This window comes from Rhinolophus sinicus, linkage group LG04 (assembly GCF_036562045.2).
Source record: "Rhinolophus sinicus isolate RSC01 linkage group LG04, ASM3656204v1, whole genome shotgun sequence".
In the NCBI taxonomy this organism is placed as follows: Eukaryota; Metazoa; Chordata; class Mammalia; order Chiroptera; family Rhinolophidae; genus Rhinolophus; species Rhinolophus sinicus.
Window position 1 is genome coordinate 154,199,042 of NC_133754.1, and position 19,753 is coordinate 154,218,794.

The window sequence follows — 19,753 nt, forward strand, 5'->3', positions numbered from 1 at the left end:
GTCGAAGAGGAGAAAAAGCAAAGAAGATGGAGAAGAAATGCTCAAAGGAAAGTTTATGAACACTCCAACTCCTTTTTTTGCCTCAACAAATAAACTCAAGTGATGTGTGTTACATTCATAATGGCTTTTATTTCCAAGGAAACTGATATCACTGATCACAGCAAAACTAAAGGATGATTATCAAACGGTAGGAGAAACAGGGAAAGGTGAGAAATATGTACAACTTCCTTCCTATACACATTATAATACAAATACAAATAATTCAAATCATGCCAGAATTTACAGTGATTCCTGAAAATTTCCAAGAAGTAATAAAAAGAATAACCAAATAAATAAGCAGTTAATATTAAGGAAGATATTAAAATTATAAATGACAGTAACTCTGAGGAAAAGAGCTTTGTCAATCTAGAGGGGAAACAGACTTACAAGCAATATGTATACCAATAATTTCACCGGAAACTCTGAGGCTGGCTAGTTTCATTTTCAGCCCGCCATCACAACCTCTCTCATTCTTCTATTCACTCTATCTCTAAGATCAGGAACAAGGCAAGGATACCCACTCTCACTACTTTTATTCAACATAGCACTGGTACTCCTAGCTAGAGCAATTTAGTAAGAAAAAGAAATAAAAGGCATCCAAATCAGAAAGGAAGAAGTAAAATTTTCTCTATTTGCAGATGACATAGTACATATAAAAACTCCACCAAATATGTTAGAGATAATCAACAATGTCAAGTAAAGCTGCAAGATACAAAATCAATACACAAAAAACAGTTGCATGTCTATACACCAACAATGAACTATCAGAAAGAGAAATACCATGTACTAACTACAATATCAAAATAAAAACAGAAAATAGGAATAAATTAAGCAAGAAGGTGGAAGATCTATACACTGAAAACTGTAAGAAACTGATGAAAGAAATTGAAAATGACACAAATAAATGGAAAGATATTCCATGCTCATGGATTAGAAGAATTAAATTGTTAAAATGTCCACACTACCCAAAGCAATTTATAGATTCAATGGAATCCCTAATCAAAATTCCAATGGCATTTTTCATAAAAGTAGAAAAAAAATCCTAAACTTTGTATGAACAACAGAAGACCTTGCAAGACTGCCAAAGCAATCTTGAGAAAAAAAGACCAAGGTAGAAGATATCACACATCTTGATTTCAAAATATGTTACAAAGATATAGTAATCAAAAGAGTATGGCACTGCCATAAGAACAGACACATAGGTCAATGGACAGAATAGAGCCCAGAAATAAATCTATGCATATATGCTCAATTAATTTTCAACATAGGAGCTTTAAGAATATGCATTGAGAAAGGATAGTCTCTTCAATAAATGGTGTCAGGAAAACTGGATAGCCACATGCAAAAGAATGAAACTAGACCCCTGTCTTACATTATACACAAATATCAAACTCAAAATGGATGAAAGACTAGAATATAGAACTGGAACCATAAAACTTCTCAAAGAAAACACAGGGGTAAGCTCTTTGACACCTGCCTTGTCAATGACCTTTTTTTTTTTTCTTATTTGATACAAAAAGCAAGGGCAACAAAAGCAAAATTAAGCTAGTAGGACTATATCAAACTAAATCATAAGGGTATTAATACCCAAAATACATAAGGAACTCACAGAAATCAAAAGCAAAAAAAAAAAAACCCAATTTAAAAATGGGAAAAGGACCTATATAGACATTTTTTCCAACGAAGACATACAAATGCCCAATAGGTACATGGAAAGGCGCTCAACATCACTAATCATCAGGGAAATGCAAATCAAAATGACAATGAGCTATTACTTCACATGTGTTGGGATGACTATTATGACAAAGACAAGAAATAACAAATGACAGTGAGGATATAGAGTAGAGGGAACCCTTGTACACTGTTGGTGGAAATGTAAATTGGTATAGCTACTATGGAAAACAGTATGGTTGTTCTTCAAGAAATTAGAAATAGAATTACCGTATAATACAGCAATCCCACTTCTGAGTGTATAGCCAAATTCATTATCTCAAAGTGAGAGCTGTACTCCCATGTTCAAAGCAGTTTTATTCACAATAGCCAAAGCATGGAAACAACTTAAGTGTCCACTGATGGATGAATGGATAAAACAAAATGTGGCATATAGATATACAATGGAATATTATTCAGCCTTTAAAAAGGAAATCCTCTCATTTGCTAAAACATGGATGAACCTGGAGGGCATTATGCTAAATGAAATAAGCGAGACAAAGACAAATACTACATGAAGTGGATGCCAGGGGCTGGAAGTGGGGAAATAGAGGTTGGTAAAAGGATACAAACTTTTAGTTGTCAGGTGAATAAGGTCTGAGGAAGTGATGTATAACATCGTGACTATAGTTGATAACACTGAATTGCTTAAATGAAATTTGCTAAGAGGGTAGAAGAACTTAAATATTCCCATGCACACACACAAAGGTAATCATGTGAGGTGATGGATGGATATATTAGTAACTCAGTAAGGGAAATCCTTTCACAATGTGTACATATATCAAATCATCATATTGTATACTTTAAATGTACTACAATTTTACTTGTGAATTATACCTCAGTAAAGCTAGGGGGAAAAAGAATACATAAAATAACTTAAAAGGAGGCTCTAAACAACTAACAATCTATTATATCCATTAAACATTATTAAACATTAAACAGATTATTAAACATTATTTTTAAACATTATTATTAAACACTAAACAAATATGTTTATTTCCATTATTGTTTAACAGGCACTTTCAAGGGTAGAGAATTCAGGTAATCATTGTGTCAATTATCACATTGTAAAGAACAGAGTTATAATTAAAGTTTTACCATACTTAAAACTGATAAATTGATATATATAACAGCATGGCAAAACATTAAATCTAATGACAAGTTAATATCTAACAACAAAAATGATGAATGTTCTATAGAATGGGAGTATTCTTACACATATACATCAAACTATAAATTGCTAAGCTCTAGTACTATGATTAAGAATGATACTGAATTATCTCTAATCCTGTAACTGACCAAATTGTGTATATATATATACATATATATATAGTGAATTTTAGGAACTAAAGTTTACCTATTTAGAAGAATATTTGGCAGATGAAGGTAATTTTTCAAAGGGATACTAAATTAGCTATTTCTAGTATATGTAACCAGAAGGTTATTGGAAAATCATCTACTATATATAGATAGCAACAAAATATCTTTTAAAGTATGAATCCAAACTCCAAGCCCTCTTAATTTAGATATTATCTGATATAAGTACTGTTTTCCACATTGCTTATTTTTGGGTTAGAAGTAAATCATTAAGATTATTGAAAACAGCATTCAAAATACAGGATATTTCATTAAAATCTCATTAAGTATCAATGTTAAAAGAATCAATGGGGCCGGCCTGGTGGCTCAGGAGGTTAGAGCTCCATGCTCCTAACTCCGAAGGCTGCCTGTTCGATTCCCACATGGGCCAGTGGGCTCTCAACCACAAGATTGCTGGTTCAATTCCTTGAGTCCCACAAGGGATGGTGGGCTCTGCCCCCTGGAACTAAGATTGAACCACGGCACCTTGAGCTGAGCTGCTTCCCAGATGGCTCAGTTGTTGGTTGGAGCACGAGCTCTCAACCACAAGATTGCTGGTTCAATTCCTTGAGTCCCACAAGGGATGGTGGGCTCTGCCCCCTGGAACTAAGATTGAACCACGGCACCTTGAGCTGAGCTGCTTCCCAGATGGCTCAGTTGTTGGTTGGAGCACGAGCTCTCAACCACAAGGTTGCCAGTTCAATTCGTCGAGTCCCGCAAGGGATGGTGGGCAGTGACCCCTGCAACTAAGGTTGAACACGGCACCTTGAGCTGAGCTGTCGCTGAGCTCCTGGATGGTTCAGTTGGTTGGAGTGCATCCTCTCAACCACAAGGTTGCTGCTTCGACTCCCACAAGGAATGGTGGGCTGCGCCCCCTGCAACTAGCAACAGCAACTGGACCTGGAGCTGAGCTGCACCCTCCACAACTAAGACAGAAAGGACAACAACTTGAAGCTGAATGGCACCCTCCACAACTAAGATTGAAAGGACAACTTGACTTGGAAAAAAGTCCTGGAAGTACACACTGTTCCCCAATAAAGTCCTGTTCCCCTTCCCCAGTAAAATCTTAAGAAAAGAAAAAAAAGAGAATCAAGACTATGATCACAATTTTGAACAAATATTAAATATGTAAATTATAGTAATCCTAAAAATGCTCTTGGCTGGCAAAATCTTTGTGCCTTTCCTCTGCTTAACTAATTTAACAAAGTCTAACAATATACAACAAGGTCACGACACAGTAAAACAAGTATGTCTTACCTAGTTACTTTGCAACTCGATTCAATCAAGTCATTTTCAAGGTCAAGCAGGCTGGAAGGCATATTATATTCCAATGGGGATGTCAGTCTTTTCAAACGCAATAGACCAACACAAAATTTTGCTCCCATCTCTTCCAATTCTCGAGTACCAATCTGTAAACCCTAAAAATAAAGCAATATTATACATGTAACTAGGACGTTTGCTATCCTCTGCCTGTATCTCATTAAAATTACATAAAAGGAATTTATTACTATATTAGTAAAATTAAAAGGTTGGTACTTTTTATGGACTTAGAACTCAACAAACACAATGTATCTTTTTAAAAATTTTTATTAAATTTATTGGGGTGACATTAGTTAGTAAAATCATATAGGTTTCAAATGTCTTAATATCAGATTACTCTTGGTCACAAAGGAAACTGACTGAAAAAAACCATTCCTAAAATGTCTATTCTTATTCACTATATGCAAACTATTTTCACCAATATACTGGGGAGGAAAAAAATTAGATAAATATTTTGTGGTTATGTTACTCTTGAGGGTCATGTGTGAAATTATATTTTTACAAGATTTTGCTAATATTTCTTATAATCCACTACATTGGGTGCCAATCTTGAAATATAGTGTTAAAATCAAGACTCCAATTTATATACTTGAACATTATCTTAGAGGTACTTTTACTGTATGATTAACAAGCAAAAGTAAGGTAACTATGTCAAAAAAAACCCAAAAAATCAAATTTAAGCCAATGTGGTACTAGTAAAATAAGTTCCCATGTTCCATGTCAAGTAAGAAAGCCCATTTCAAATTTTGTCTACTAAAGCAAGGAGAAAATTTTACCACAACCCCCATACCCTTTTTTACCCAACAGTTTTCCAATAAACAGTGTAAGGTTTACCAAAAGTTAAATGTAAGCACATAAAGGGATAAAAATGGACTGTAAATCAAGATATTGCTTATCATTTAATTTCAGATAAAAATGAATCAAAAAGAAGTGAAATCCTTACACCGACAAAAGGTGCAGGTGTAGATGAGAGCCGACATCATTCAGAAAGAAGGTACTGGAAAATAGCTTTTCAATGACCACAATAAAAGCACAGAGTAACTGAAGAAAATATATTGTAACAATTGTTACTTAACCTACATGTAGTCCATGCCTTTATGATAATGATTGACTGAATGATTGTTTAGTTTGGCCATCTCCAAATATTCTACGAAATGTGACCTAATTGACTTTATTAGAACATTCGATTGCCTTCTTAATTTAAAAGTTTTATGAATTAGTTCATAGAAAATAAAAATAAAGGTTATTAATAGCCTAAAATACAGTAGTATAAGAACATTTTTGAAGGTAAAGAGATCTGTTTCTTAAAATATAATCAGACTCACACAACTTATTACCTAACATTAATAAGTTTGAAAAGTGTATGTCATATGCATGTGTGGGGGTGGGAATAGATGGAAATTCTGTACTTTGAGCTCAATTTTTCCATGACTCTAAAAAACAAAAGTTTATTAAATAAAAAAATTTTTAAAAACTAGAAATAAGTATACATTATGATCAAAGTATTGAATTTTAGACATAAAAAGAAAAAAGACACACTTGTCTCCATAAGAGTGAATGATCATTGGCAAAGTTGTCCACTAAAGCAATGATTAGGGGACAGGGTTAGGGGGCTGGAATGGTGCTCATGCTATATTTCCTCTCTCACTACCATCATGCCCTTGGTAGACTAGAAGTCATTGTTTTACAGTATTTGAAGAGAATTCGAAAGATATTATATTTTGGAAGAATAGTATACTGTGGTTAACCTAAAATTTAGGGAAGAGTCACTCAATAGCAAGTACTGGAATTTAAGTTCTACTCTACTAGGCCCCAAGTGTTTGAAAGCCAGTTGCAAAATCTATACAATTATCTTCCAGTTTGTTACAGACTGAAAAAGTCATTATTTAGGTGCTCCACTTAAACATTTTGACATCAACAATGTTTACATTTTTAATATTAACCAACTGGAAGATTTTTAACCCTTTTGAAACATAAAGTTATAACCATCTTTATATGAGGTACATGAAAATCACTATGAGATTCAGTTTCTTCTTGCCCCATGCCCCCAGAAAACCAAAACAAAACGAAACAGAATGAGTGGCATAATTAGCATGACACCTGAAAATCTTTCTGTGGCAAGACAAGAAAGATAAATATTTGGGTTTTGCTGTTGCTTATCTAAAGTCCAATTCATTGCCAATTAAGTTCTCAATCTTTAAATGAAAAAATTCAAAGTCACCTAACATTTTATCAGTCTTTAATTTCAAAAGTAAAGTTTAAACTCTGGTTGTTTCCAATAAAAGCCTACAGCATCACAGAAGAGTAGTCTTAGTTAAAAAATAAAAACAATTTAGTGAAGGAATATGCATTTAAAAGTCACATACAATGTGCTCGCTTCGGCAGCACATATACTAAAAAGAAGTCACACACAAAAGAAACCTAAATATAAAAATATAAATAAGTGTTTATTTCTAAATGCACAAAAGTATACTTACATCCAATAAATTAAAATAAGAAAAAATGTAAATATGTACCATAACATGCTTTCTTAAAAATCATGAATATATATAGACTTGAGCAATATTTTGTGAGAAACCAAAGAAAGCTATTTAGTTCAGAGAAAATTTTTTAAAAAATGTTTTTAAGACTACATGATTCAATTCCATTATTGCAAATTACATATAATTCAGAATAACAAACGTATCATTTAATATATAATTGAAAACCACTTGGACTATATATGGAAGCAAAGTTTTCAAATATTTATTATGGCTGGAAGTCCTGAGATGTTTTACCTTATATTTTCCCTGATCACAGCCACACAAAGTACTCTCCATGGTGTAGCTTCTTTGTACTCCTATCTCCCTCCAAACTACAACACGTGCTGTGGATTCTTTAGATTTTTCCACTACGAAGCTACAGCTGCTCATGCAAAATGCTGGGGCAATGTGGCTCAGTATCTTAGGCAAAGTCTGCAAAGATAAGAATGATAAGATATTTCAAGAAGTTGTTTTAATTAAAAATTTTAATTATTAAATTAAAATTTTTTTCATAAAAGCATAGTGATTAGAGTAGGAACATGTAAATCGTCTTGCTATGCCCCCTGCTATTTAAAACATCAAAATAATTCTCTTACTAATTTAGAATCTCCTGATTTCCTAGACAAATAGTAATCAGGTAGAAAACAAAATGGAAGAAAGAAAGTATCATATTCATAGTAGCAACTAATAAGCAGAATAAAACCATGTAAGAAAAACATGTTTAAAAAAATGATAGAGTGTTTTAAAAAAATGAAGAAACTGTAGTCATGAACGATGGCTTGACTAATGAACAGACTTAACACCATAAAAGGCAAGCATCCCTAAATTAATCAGTCAAGCTAAGACAATCACAATCAAAAAGTCCATAACATTTTTTGCCATTTAAAATTATTCTCAAATTCACCCGAAATTATAAATATGGCAGTACACCCTGGGGAATTCTGAAAGAAAAGGCTATGACTAGAGAAATAATCAAACAGACATTAACCTAAATTATATGTTTAGATTTAAGGTAAATTGTGACACTGGTATAGGAATAGTTATATCTCTAGGAAGAAAAAGTTCAAAATTAGAACCAAAGGTATCTGTTAAAGTTAGTACTATTATTACTAGAGAAAAGACTGATTATTCACTAAATGCTGATACAACTGGATACCACTGAGAAAAACAAGCCACAGTCACTCTTCACTAAATTAAATTCTATCTAGATTGAGAATTTAAACTTAAAATTAGTAAGTAAAGTTTTAAAATGAAACTAAAAACAGTAATGTAAACATAGAACTATACTTGATTCCAACTAATCTTGGAATGAGAAAAGTCTTTTTAAGTTTCAAAACCTAGAAGCCATTTTTTAAAACATCAACAAATATGATGAAAGTTTTAAATTACTACACATCATAAACAAAAAAATTTATAATAAACTTGTAATATGCATAAAGAATTCTTATTTTAAAAACAATAATAATTAGATGCCTAGCACAAAAGCAAGCAAAACATATTTTTTAAAAGAGAGATAATTGGTCAAACATATGAAAAGATACTCAACATCATTTATAATTATAGATATGCAAATTAAAACCATCAGGTTTTCGGCTGCCCTGGTGGCTCAGGCGGTTAGAGCTCCATGCTCCTAACTCCGAAGGCTGCTGGTTCGATTCCCACATGGGCCAGTGGGCTCTCAAGCACAAGGTTGCCAGTTCAATTCCTCGAGTCCCGCAAAGGATGGTGGGCAGCGCCCTCTGCCACTAAAATTGAACACGGCACCTTGAGCGGAGCTGCCTCCCGGATAGCTCAGTTGGTTGGAGCGCATCCTCTCAACCACAAGGTTGCCGGTTCTACTCCCACAAGGGATGGTATGTGCCCACCATCTGTGCAACTAGAAACGGTTTCTTTGCAACTAGAAATGGCAACTGGACCTGGAGCTGCACCCTCCACAACTAAGACTGAAAGGACAACAACATGACTTGGAAAAAAGTCCTGGAAGTACACACTGTTCCTCAATAAAGTCCTATTCCCCTTCCCTAATAAAATCTTTAAAAAAAACAAAAAACAGAAAACCATCAGGTGTTTTTTTTTAACCTGGCAAAGATGACAGTATGATATAATAAGGGTGTGGAGAAACAGCACAATCACAATGAATAATAATTCATTGAATTGGGGAACATTAATTTGAACAATATTTATGGAGGACAATTTGGCAATACTAATCAAATGACCACCAACGGGGTATGATTGAATAAATTGTGGTACATCTGTACAATAACAAAAAACACAATGGAAATCTTGTGTAATTGTCAAAAAGACTGAGACAGATCTAGATATGAGGACCAGGAAAGATGGGCAACAAACATGTGAAAAAACAAGTTGCTGTGAAGTATTTAAAAACAAAATCAAAAACGAAAAAACTTTATATACTACATGTATATACATTTATGAATGAATGCTTAGAGGTAAGTCTCACAAAACACATGGTAAAACTGATTAGTGATTAACTAAAAGAGGATGACTTTCACTTACTACTTTGTATTTCTGGAGTGTTTCCATTTTTATATAACGTTTATTTTGTTTATTTGGAAAAGAGGAAAAAGAGAGGACACCAAAAAGAAAATGTGCTTTGAAGTTCTGCTAAGGGCAGTGATAAGTTACTGAAACTTTTGGGGAAAAGTTTGGGGTGTTTGTTTAGGCATAAATATAGTAGGAGAGGCTCTAGGACAGAACAGAATGCACACCGGACTTGAAGCAATAAGACCTCTATTCAATCCTAGGCATATCTCAAAACACACTTATACATGTGGAAACATGGTAAGTAACAGATGACTTTAGAAAATCAACAGAGGAAGGACATACCGTTTAACAAATGGTTATACATGGGAAAACTAAAATTAGATTCCCACATCTCATAAAAAATAAATTTCAAACTGATTACAAATTTAAATGTAAAAGCAAAAAATTTTAGAACACTTAAAATTAAAAATCTGAAACAAAAATGACAAAATGACAACATTTACTAAATCTGAGTAGTTCATATGTTAAATAATTGTCTGTAGTTTTACGCATGTTTGAAATTCAAAAACCCCTGACTTGTCTGTAATAATTACCCTGTACCCTGTATCTTCCACAACATCACAGGAAGTTGCATTATCATTGGTATGCCACACTGTCTCTTTGATGCTGCAGCCATACATAAATACATTCTTCTTTCGGGAGTGGCCATGATAATCACAATAAACCTTAAAAAAATAATATATTTATATTAAAAACCTTCAAATCATATATTGCCAAGTAAATCTAGTTAATATCAAGACACTAAACAGGTCTGTGTTCCTTGATCCTTTTTTTGTAACGGAGCTACCATTTAACAAATAGAATCAATAAAAGTAGTAATATCTAGTTTTGGAAAGAAATTTGATTAATTCTAGAATGGCTAGAAAGTCTTTTGCAAGGCCTGCATTAAGCCATGAGTTCCACTCTTTCTTTTGTATCTACTATTCACCATTTTAAAAAATAATCGTTATAGGTAAAATCTATACCTGTCGTCATCACTGCCCCAAGGGTTGTTAAGATATTTACCTAATTTAAAAGAAAACGAAAATACTCTCATGAAAAAACTATAAAAAAAGTGTGTAGTTCCAATTTAATTTTTAAGAACATCATTTTAACAATGAATATTGAAGGACAAACTCGCATGTCAATTTTGCCTCTCTGCAAAGTGTTTCTATCTTTTCCAAAGGAAGCTTAACTCATTCTAAACAAAAGCTGCTGAAAACAAAAGAAGTATATACAGACAGTGCCAAAAAAATTGTATACACATTTTAAGAAAGGAAAAAAACTGTATTAAAATTGTAATGCTCAATATATTACTGATAATAAAAGATGAATACAATCATGTGTATACTTTTTTTTTTTACATGTGTATACTTTTTTTGACACCCCCGGTATATACAGTTCAGCAGAGTCTCCCACCATGTCTATACTACCTTACCCGTATGTGTATTTGAGACTTACCATCTTCAGAGTTAACTAAAGAGCTCAGAAATAAGCTAGTACTAGTTTGAAAATTTGGAAAATACTGTTAACCTTAGTGTTGTTCAAACAGTGATGTTAAATACCTAATACTTACACAATCAGGAGTTACCAATATTCAGAAACAAAATAGAAAAGTAAAGGGCTCATGATAATTATAAAAATGAAATCTGATGAAATAAGAATATAAATACATTGTATTAATTTGACACCATAATTAATACACAAGTGATTAATAACAGGAAAAGATATTTTAAAGAAACTGCTTCTGAAATTAACACTTAGCTTTTATAACCAGAAAATAATGTGTAAAATACTAAGTCACTAACCAACAAAATCATGTCTTGACCGTACAAAGTACAAACAAATATTGCCACTTACCAGTGGTAAACGTTTTACTGCAGCCAGGTACTGTAGCAACCCCTTAGCATGGTAAATTGTAGGATGTAAATCTGGATTTGGACTTTGCCACTGTCTATTCAAATCCTCTCCACTTAAAGAGCAGCGGTGACTACACATATGTAAATACAATGATAGACAAACACTGGTACCAATAAATTCTTACATACATTTGATTTAATTTTATGAATCTATTCCACTAAATATTTCAAATGGGTATAAATGGTGGGCTCAACAGAATGCATATTTTAGTCAACAAATAATCATTAAGCATTTGCTATATCCAAGATCTTGTGTTACATGCATTTATAACTGCAGTGAGCTTTTAGATTTATAGGTCAAAACTTTCAAGCTACAGAAACAAATTAATGCTCAATTCTGGGGTTTTGTTCCATACGCCATTAAATTAATTGTCATATTTTTCCATTCTGACTACATAATAATCATTTATTATACTATTTTGATTGTATTGATTACTATTAAAAGTGTGCTGGGCCCTTCTAAGAAAGATAAGTACATATTTTTGTAAAAATTCAAATACATTTTCATTTAATCGTAGGTATTAAGTATTAAAGCCAGTAAGCAAAAATTTAAGCAAACAATCAAAAGGTGATAGCATAAAAGGTTCATGCTATCGTTATTGAATAAATAAAATACGGTACCCTCAACTTTGGAGATGCTCACGTCAAATCCCATCTCTCAGAAGCACTAAAAAGACCATGTCTAATTGCCACAACAAATGAACTGTACTAACAACAAGCTACCTCCACTTACAAAGTAGTTATCTTCTAGTATCTCCTGTCTAAAGAGTTATCTCTGTCAGAAACTATACTTCCTCGTGTCAGAAACTATACTTCCTCGTATCAGAAAGAAATTAGCAGATGGAGTCAATACTCCCTATCAGAAGATATCTCAGAAGATCTAAATTTACAACAAACTAAGATCATACCATTGACAAATTTAAAAAGAAAGGAAAAGGATGTGTTAAAAAAATCTTTCTCGGGGAGGCCGGTTAGCTCAGTTGGTTAGAGCACATGCTCTTAACAAGGTTGCCCGGTTGATCCCCACATGGGCCACTGTGAGCTGCACCCTCCACAATTAGACTGAAATAACTACTTGACTTGGAACTGATGGGTCCTGAAAAAACACACCTAAATAAATAAAAGTTTAAAAAAAAAAAAAAGTGTTGGAAAAAAATCTTTCTCATATCCTGACACTGATTTTTCTAAAACAATTCAAGCAAGACATACATTTTATGTAAACATATTCTCATGAATAAATACAGAATTTATCAAACTATCACAGTATTACTAATATACAAAATATATTTTCATTTAAAAATATCTTAGATGAATTGCCCACAAAATTTCTTTGTTCTAGAAAAAAATCACTAGATTTGTTTTCCAAATTAACCTGGATGATATTATTTCAACAAGTTTATACAGGACCACCACAATAATCTATGGTATTTCTATAACTATTGCTTAACTTACTTTCCATTGATGACACCATCTGGATTTAGCATGGGGACAATTTTAAATATATAGCATTCTCGTAAGCTCTGAGCAGTAGGGTTATTACTCATGAGATACTCCAATGTTCCTTTCATTACCCAACTTGCATTGGTTTCTCCAGGATGCACCCGAGCAGATAAGAAAACGTAAGGGCGATTTCCTAAAGTACATATAAAATCTCAAATTAAAATAACAGCTACTAGAAGTTAGTATGATGCTTGACTTTGGGGCTTTAGAAATATTTCTACTCAACTGGGAATTCTGATATAAATTCATAGCAGAACTCACCGTGTACCTACTATAAACAAGCACTGCATTGACCCTTTAAAGGAAACATATAAAACCCACATAAACCGTGTCCTAAAGGAGTTCATAATATGAACATAGCACAATAACTAGTATTTGAGTCACTTATTTCCCAATGATTAATATAACATATAAAATTAGTTCTTGGTTTTATAAAGAACAAGTAGTTAAGGAAGTTTTAAATATAAATTTATTTTTCATAAAGTCATGGGGAAAAGAAAATATAATCTTATCCCTGTTTTATAGTCACTATGACAAACACAGAGATTTACAAAGAAAACTATTTTCACTATACATTTAGATATACACATCTATAAAAATAGCACTCAGCTCACCTTGCTCATATTTTCATGCATAGCAAGCTCTTTCTCTTTCCTGAAAATACTTTACCTTCTTATCAAAATTAGAACAGCTTTCTTTTTTTTCTATCACAGCTGTATAACTGAGGCAACTTTTAAAAAATAAATGGCAGAAAAAAACAAGTAGCTATTTGGTGCTAGTGTCAAAACACTTGATAGGGTTCTGGTAGTTTTATTTATAAATAAAATTAGCTATAAATTTTTTAATATATTTTTTAATACTTTTTAAAATTTATTTTCTGATGGTATTTATTACATGAAGTCTTAAAATAATTTGTTGTATTACACCTTGGGTACGACGTCCAAGGATAAGAACTACAGAATATTAGTATCAAAAGAGACCTTAAAGATCATCTCATACAGCTCCCTTATTTTTGAGATGAGGAAACTGAGGCCTAGGGCTAGACAGTAACAGGACCAAGACTTCTGATGCCTATTTCTAGTATTACTGCCCTTATAAAATATATATGAAGCAAAGAAAAATAAGTAAGAATGATTGGTACTTTGAGTGAAGAAGACAGACTTACTGAATTGACAGATATGTTCATAATAATTAGACTCTGGCATTGCTGTTATAGTCACCAAGGGACAGCTGTTTCCAGACAGGGTTTCACATAACACATCTTTTCGAAAATAGATTTGTTGAGGATTGTGTGCTGATTCCAATTTTTGAAGATGCATCTTGATAAAAATTTAAAAGCAAAGTATACAATCATTTAAAAACTCCCTAGGATAAATAGAAATAAATGCATCTAGATCTCCACATAACTAAAAGTGGATCAGATTCCTAATCCCTTCTCCGGGACCCTCAGGGGGCTAGATGTAGTTCAAATGTCAGTATTTGGGGAACTTGAGAAAGGGGATAGATACAGCATTAAATGTGCAAAGCCACCAGCTGGGTCAGCGGCAGTAGCCTGTATAAGCACATTATTATTTCTGCAGCAAAACATATAAAGAGTCACTCTAAGTAGAATCAATATTCTAAATAAGCTCACATCGGTTTAGGCCAGGCTTTACTGCCAAATGAGTTATGAAAAAGCTTTTGGTTTTCAAAGCGTTCTCAATTTTGAAATTAGAAGTGACTATAGAACTTCAACAGCAATCTAAATTATGCAGAATAAAAATTATGTAGGACAATTTTTTTTTAACAATTTTCCCTGATTTCAAGATTAATATAGGTTCGTTGTGAAATGTCTGGAAGACACAGAAAGTACAAAGAAAAAATTTAAAACACAAATAATTGCATCATTTAGACTACTTCTGACAAATGCCAATGTATCGAAACAAAACTATAATTACATGTAAGACTTTTTATAGCCTGCTTTTATCACTTAATAATTTAAACATACATGCACATATTCATAATTATGAATACTATACCGTATCATTAAACATGTTAAACATGTGTCTTTTATAAACACAAGTCTTAATGGTTTTAGTATATGGTTACACCAAAAATAAATTGTTTAATCCCTTATTCTAAGATACTTAGTTGATTTCCAAACTTTTGCTATATTCATTCACATAATCACTATTTACTGTGTAGTCATTACTTCTGTGCCAGAAACTGCACCAGCCATTCGGGATATAATAATGAATAAATGGACCCTACCCTAGGGAAAATACAGAGTGCTGTGATAGCTTGTAGCAAGGGGAGGGGAACCCAGCCAAGTCTGGGCAGTGAGGAACGGTGGTCTAGAAAAAGTAACATTTAAATTGAGATCCAAAGGATGAGTAAAGAGGATAGAGAAGAGTGCTGCAGGCAGAAGGAAACTGTATAGGAAGACCAACAAAGAAGAAGGGCATTTCAAAGAACTGAAAAAAATTCCTAAAAATAGACCAGAAAGAAAGGCTGAGCTATAGAGAATTTAACACAGAATGAAGGGCCTGTCTTTCCCAAAGCATAATATATGTACTACTGGTATTGAGATAACTAAGTTATGTGTGGATAATCTTTAAAAAAAATTTTAATAGCTATGTATTTTACTGTGAACTAGAAAAAAGTCCGCATTAAACCTGTAATTCCCTGGATATTACCTTAGGATGAGGATAAACTTTTAAAAATGAATTATTTTAAAGTCTGTTTGAAGATGAATATTAAGTAAATAATAGTTCACACACTATGTGGGTATGGCAAAAATTGTGGAAGATAGTAGAGAAATGACTGAATGAACCATGGTAAGAATTTTAGACTTTCTATATGGCTAGAAAAATCACTAAGGAGTTTTAAGCAGGGGATTTATATGACTAGGTTTGCCATCAAAGAGCCCTCTTGCTACAGTGTGGAAAAAGACTGATGAAGACGAGAGGGTACAAAAGTATAGTTCTAGGACACCAGTTAGAAAAAGGTTGGCAGAAGTCCAGGTGAGAAACAATGGTCATGTCTGGAAAAGGTCATGGGATTAGAAGACAGTAGGGAATTAAAAATATATTAAAAAGGTAAACATCAGTAAAGAACAATAACATAACCATGTAAATAATGACACTATATATTCTAATACTACGTTGTGTTATGCTATTTAGCACAGAAAGATACCTGATTACACCTTTATTGAAGGTTGCAACATTTACTAAAATGAAGTAAGCCTCATTTTGTGTTCTCAGCCTTGATATCTCTTCTGTTCTATGGACTATGTTGTCTCTCATATTTCCCTCTTTAATAATTTGGAAGCTTGGTTCTAACCACAGTGCTCCAATTTCTTTCTGGGTAAATTGATCATACCTTTATGATCTTTACCATTAGGACAGATATTCTGTTCTGAGAATAAATCTACCACAGTAAATACTTGAATTCATTTGTTTTGTTTTGTTTTACAATGCAAATAATCAAACATCTTGAAGAACCCACAAAACAACTCATACCCGAAATTCTAAGTAATCTGGATCTAGGAGTCCATATAAAACCACTGGAAGAAATTAATTCCCTACAGAAAAACTTAAATTGTCCCCACATTTTCTATTGTTACATTTTCTATGAGATTCAATGCTTCTCATTAAACAAGTAGAAATCTCACCTAGTTAAAAATCTGTAAATCGTGGAATCTTAGAGAACTATAGATTTCTACCCAAAGATGGAAAGTAAAAATCATGTCAAATTTCCTTAGTGTTTCTTTCTATTATATAAAGGCTACATTCTCATTTTATACCCTTTAATGTTTTCGACAAATATTGTATTGTTCTCTAAAATCTTCAACACTGGATCTTCCTATTTTAATAAGATATTAAAGCAAGTTTTCTTCATTTATCTTGACACATATGCACATAATAGGATAATGGTCATAATACAACTTAATGAGTTCTCACCTGCAAAGTTGAATACGTATATGGATAGTGATAAGCAAAGTAGCAAACATCATCTTTATGTGGAAAATTGATGGTGAATGTAATTGTATAGTAGGATTTTCCCTTTTGCCCACCTGCAGCAACTGAACTTCTTGAGAAGTGATTTCTGCAACAGAAAAGCATAAAACACATTTATCTCATCCACACAAAAATTTTGATTTTCCTTGCTATTTGGTTAAACAACTTCAGGGGAAATAAAAAGGAAAACCATGTTTGTAAAAAATGTAACTTAATCTATGAAAACAGACTTGGTACTAATAAAGCAGTTAACTGCTATGAGCAACATAATTACTTTTCACTTCTGGATTTACTAATTAAAGGGAGCTAAAATACTCTATACGTCGATGACATTTTTAGAACCCTATTCTCTGATAGCCATACACATTACTGGTAGGCAATGGTCACCAGTAGTGCTACAACCATTAGATGAAAGGCTGACGGACGCCTTTGCAGTAGATGGATCGGTAATTCACTAATCAATGGATTCACTAATCAATCTTAAGATTACAAAAAAGAAATAACCAGAGAAGATATGTTTCCTGATTCACTGTACCATCTATTAAGTATTCTTGCCAAAAATCAAACCTGAAGTTGATCAAGTTTCTAGATTTAACTGCTAGTTTATAGGAAATAATGAGAGAAGAATTCATTAACACCACAGGGATACAATCAGCAAAATCCAAAATGTGGAAAATCCTACATGACAAATGATCTAGTTTCAACAAATAAAGGAGAAATAAGAGACAAAGGGAAGCCTATAAAATAAAAGAGTCTTAAGAGACGTATCAACAAAAATCAAATGCAATGTGTAGTCCTTGATTGGTCCTTGATTAAAACAAACCAACTATAAAATAACATTTATGAGATAATTGGGGACATTTGAACATTGACTGGATATTTTATCATATTAAAAAATTTCCTTAGGTGTGATAATGGCATTGCATTTATGTTGTCTTAAATATGTATCTCCAAAACACAAAAACCTTTGAAGTATTTATGGATAAAATATGACATCTGGAAATGTATTTAAAAATTCAGAGTGGAGGTTGAGATGAAAGTATAACTAAAAACTAACTATGTATTGATCATTGTTGAAACTGGGTGATGAATGCATGGGGTCTCATTATCTTATTATTTGCTTTTGTAAATGTTTAAAGATTTCCAAAATATAGAGTTTTATTTAAAACTAGACAGTACTTTAAATACCACTGACATATGATGAGCTAAAAAAGCTTTGTCTATCAACTTAATTTCTAAAATTCCAAATCACCTTGTTATTTAAGCCACAAACTAAAGAAAAGCATGGCCTATAGACTATTCATACACACACAGAAACAATCGAGATATTTTCAAATTGTTAGCCTTCATTAACTTGGCCATTTATATCTTGAACACATACTCAATGACAGGTGCTATAGGTTGAAGAAAATGAGAAGTTCCAGAACTACACACTACCGACTCCTTTCCTTCAAAAATTTAACATCCGATTGGAAAGTATTTATACCACCACATTATAGCCATATGGTAATTTATAGGTTATATTCTCTCATATAGGGTGAAAGGCAGTTTTATTCTCATTTTACAGATGAGATGAACAAGCACTGGAGGACTTGGCTGATGTGAAAAGTTAAGACACAATGAAAAAATAGTCAACTTTACTCCTCACTATCTGGATTTCAGGCGTTGGGAAAACAACTAGGAAAGTGCTTGTTACATAGAAAGTGTCATAAATGTATCCTGAATTAAACTGAATTGCAATTCCAGATCTGGAAGTAGCCAAAAGAAAAAACAAAAATGAAACTAAACAAATGAAAATCTTGCCTTGCACATAGAATAGAACAACCTCCTGTCATGCCATGACCACTCACTTTACAATGTGAAAAAGAAAAGCATTCACTAACTGATCATTTCTATTGTGCAAAAGAAGAGACATGTGAAAGAAATAATACTTTTTGAAAAACACGGTTTCCCCCTTTAGCAGTCTAAATCATTCTGTAAAGAGATAAATGGTGAGAGTATTTTTGTATTAGCCTACTATTACAAAATTATGAAATTTACTCAGGTACAGATGAATTACATATAAACTTAAACTGATGATCCTCATTTATTTACTATTCATTTTGCTAATAGAAGTGGAGGAAAACCCCTACTGAGGTGAATTCCAAGGAACATTTCCTTTCCCAGAAGGTAACAGTACTTAAGACCTAGGTTTTTCCAAGCCATGTCATAAACCAGGGGTGTCCAAACTTTTTTCAACGGTTTTCACCAAGGGTCATATGTGGTAAAATACACAAACAGCCGGGTCACTCACTCAAGGTGAAGTACGTATTGCCTCACCTGGTTTATTTAAGTAAACTAAATATATTTTTGGAATTTGCTGCAGGCCAATTAAGAATGGATCGCAGGCCGCAGTTGGCCCGCAGGCTGCAGTTTGGACATCCCTGTCATAAACCATTAAAAAGAGTTTAATTTTAGAAGGCTTCTTCTAACTGATAAAACTAAACTATATTAGTGCTAGTTAAGCACAATATAAAAAGTCAAAATCCCCTAAACAAAAATGTCAGAATTAAGATTAACAACAGAAGAAATAGGGGTGTCAACTGCTTTCAATAGATATCTGGAAACATATTACATGCAGAAACAAAAGGGGAAGCAAGGAATATGATAATCCTAAATTATTTAGAGTGCACTTGAAGAATAATGCAATCATTCCATTGAAGGAATAAATGATTTCTAGCACTTACTTCTAACTCAATAAGTAAATAACCATTTGAAGTCAAAGTTGAACTGTATAAGCTGACACAACTGTGGAATACATCTCCAGGTAGAATATTTTGGAAATTAAAATGAGATAAATATTCAT

General features: G+C 32.8%; 1 protein-coding gene across 7 annotated transcripts in view; it reads right to left on the reverse strand.

Annotated features, from left to right (window-relative positions):
• The window catches only part of AGTPBP1 (ATP/GTP binding carboxypeptidase 1), a 150,024-nt gene that overhangs the window by 21,543 nt on the left and 108,728 nt on the right, over positions 1 to 19,753 (reverse strand). For all 7 annotated transcript variants that reach the window (XR_012495819.1, XM_074330623.1, XM_019750135.2 and 4 more), the window contains 7 exons: positions 16,852 to 16,996; positions 14,076 to 14,229; positions 12,863 to 13,043; positions 11,352 to 11,481; positions 10,046 to 10,177; positions 7,203 to 7,379; positions 4,363 to 4,523 (listed from right to left, as the gene is read on the reverse strand). Coding sequence is in view for 6 of the 7 variants with exons in the window: in XM_074330623.1 (XP_074186724.1) it covers positions 4,363 to 4,523; positions 7,203 to 7,379; positions 10,046 to 10,177; positions 11,352 to 11,481; positions 12,863 to 13,043; positions 14,076 to 14,229; positions 16,852 to 16,996 (1,080 nt within the window). In the remaining variant the exon portion in view is untranslated. The remainder of the gene's footprint in view (positions 1 to 4,362; positions 4,524 to 7,202; positions 7,380 to 10,045; positions 10,178 to 11,351; positions 11,482 to 12,862; positions 13,044 to 14,075; positions 14,230 to 16,851; positions 16,997 to 19,753) is intronic.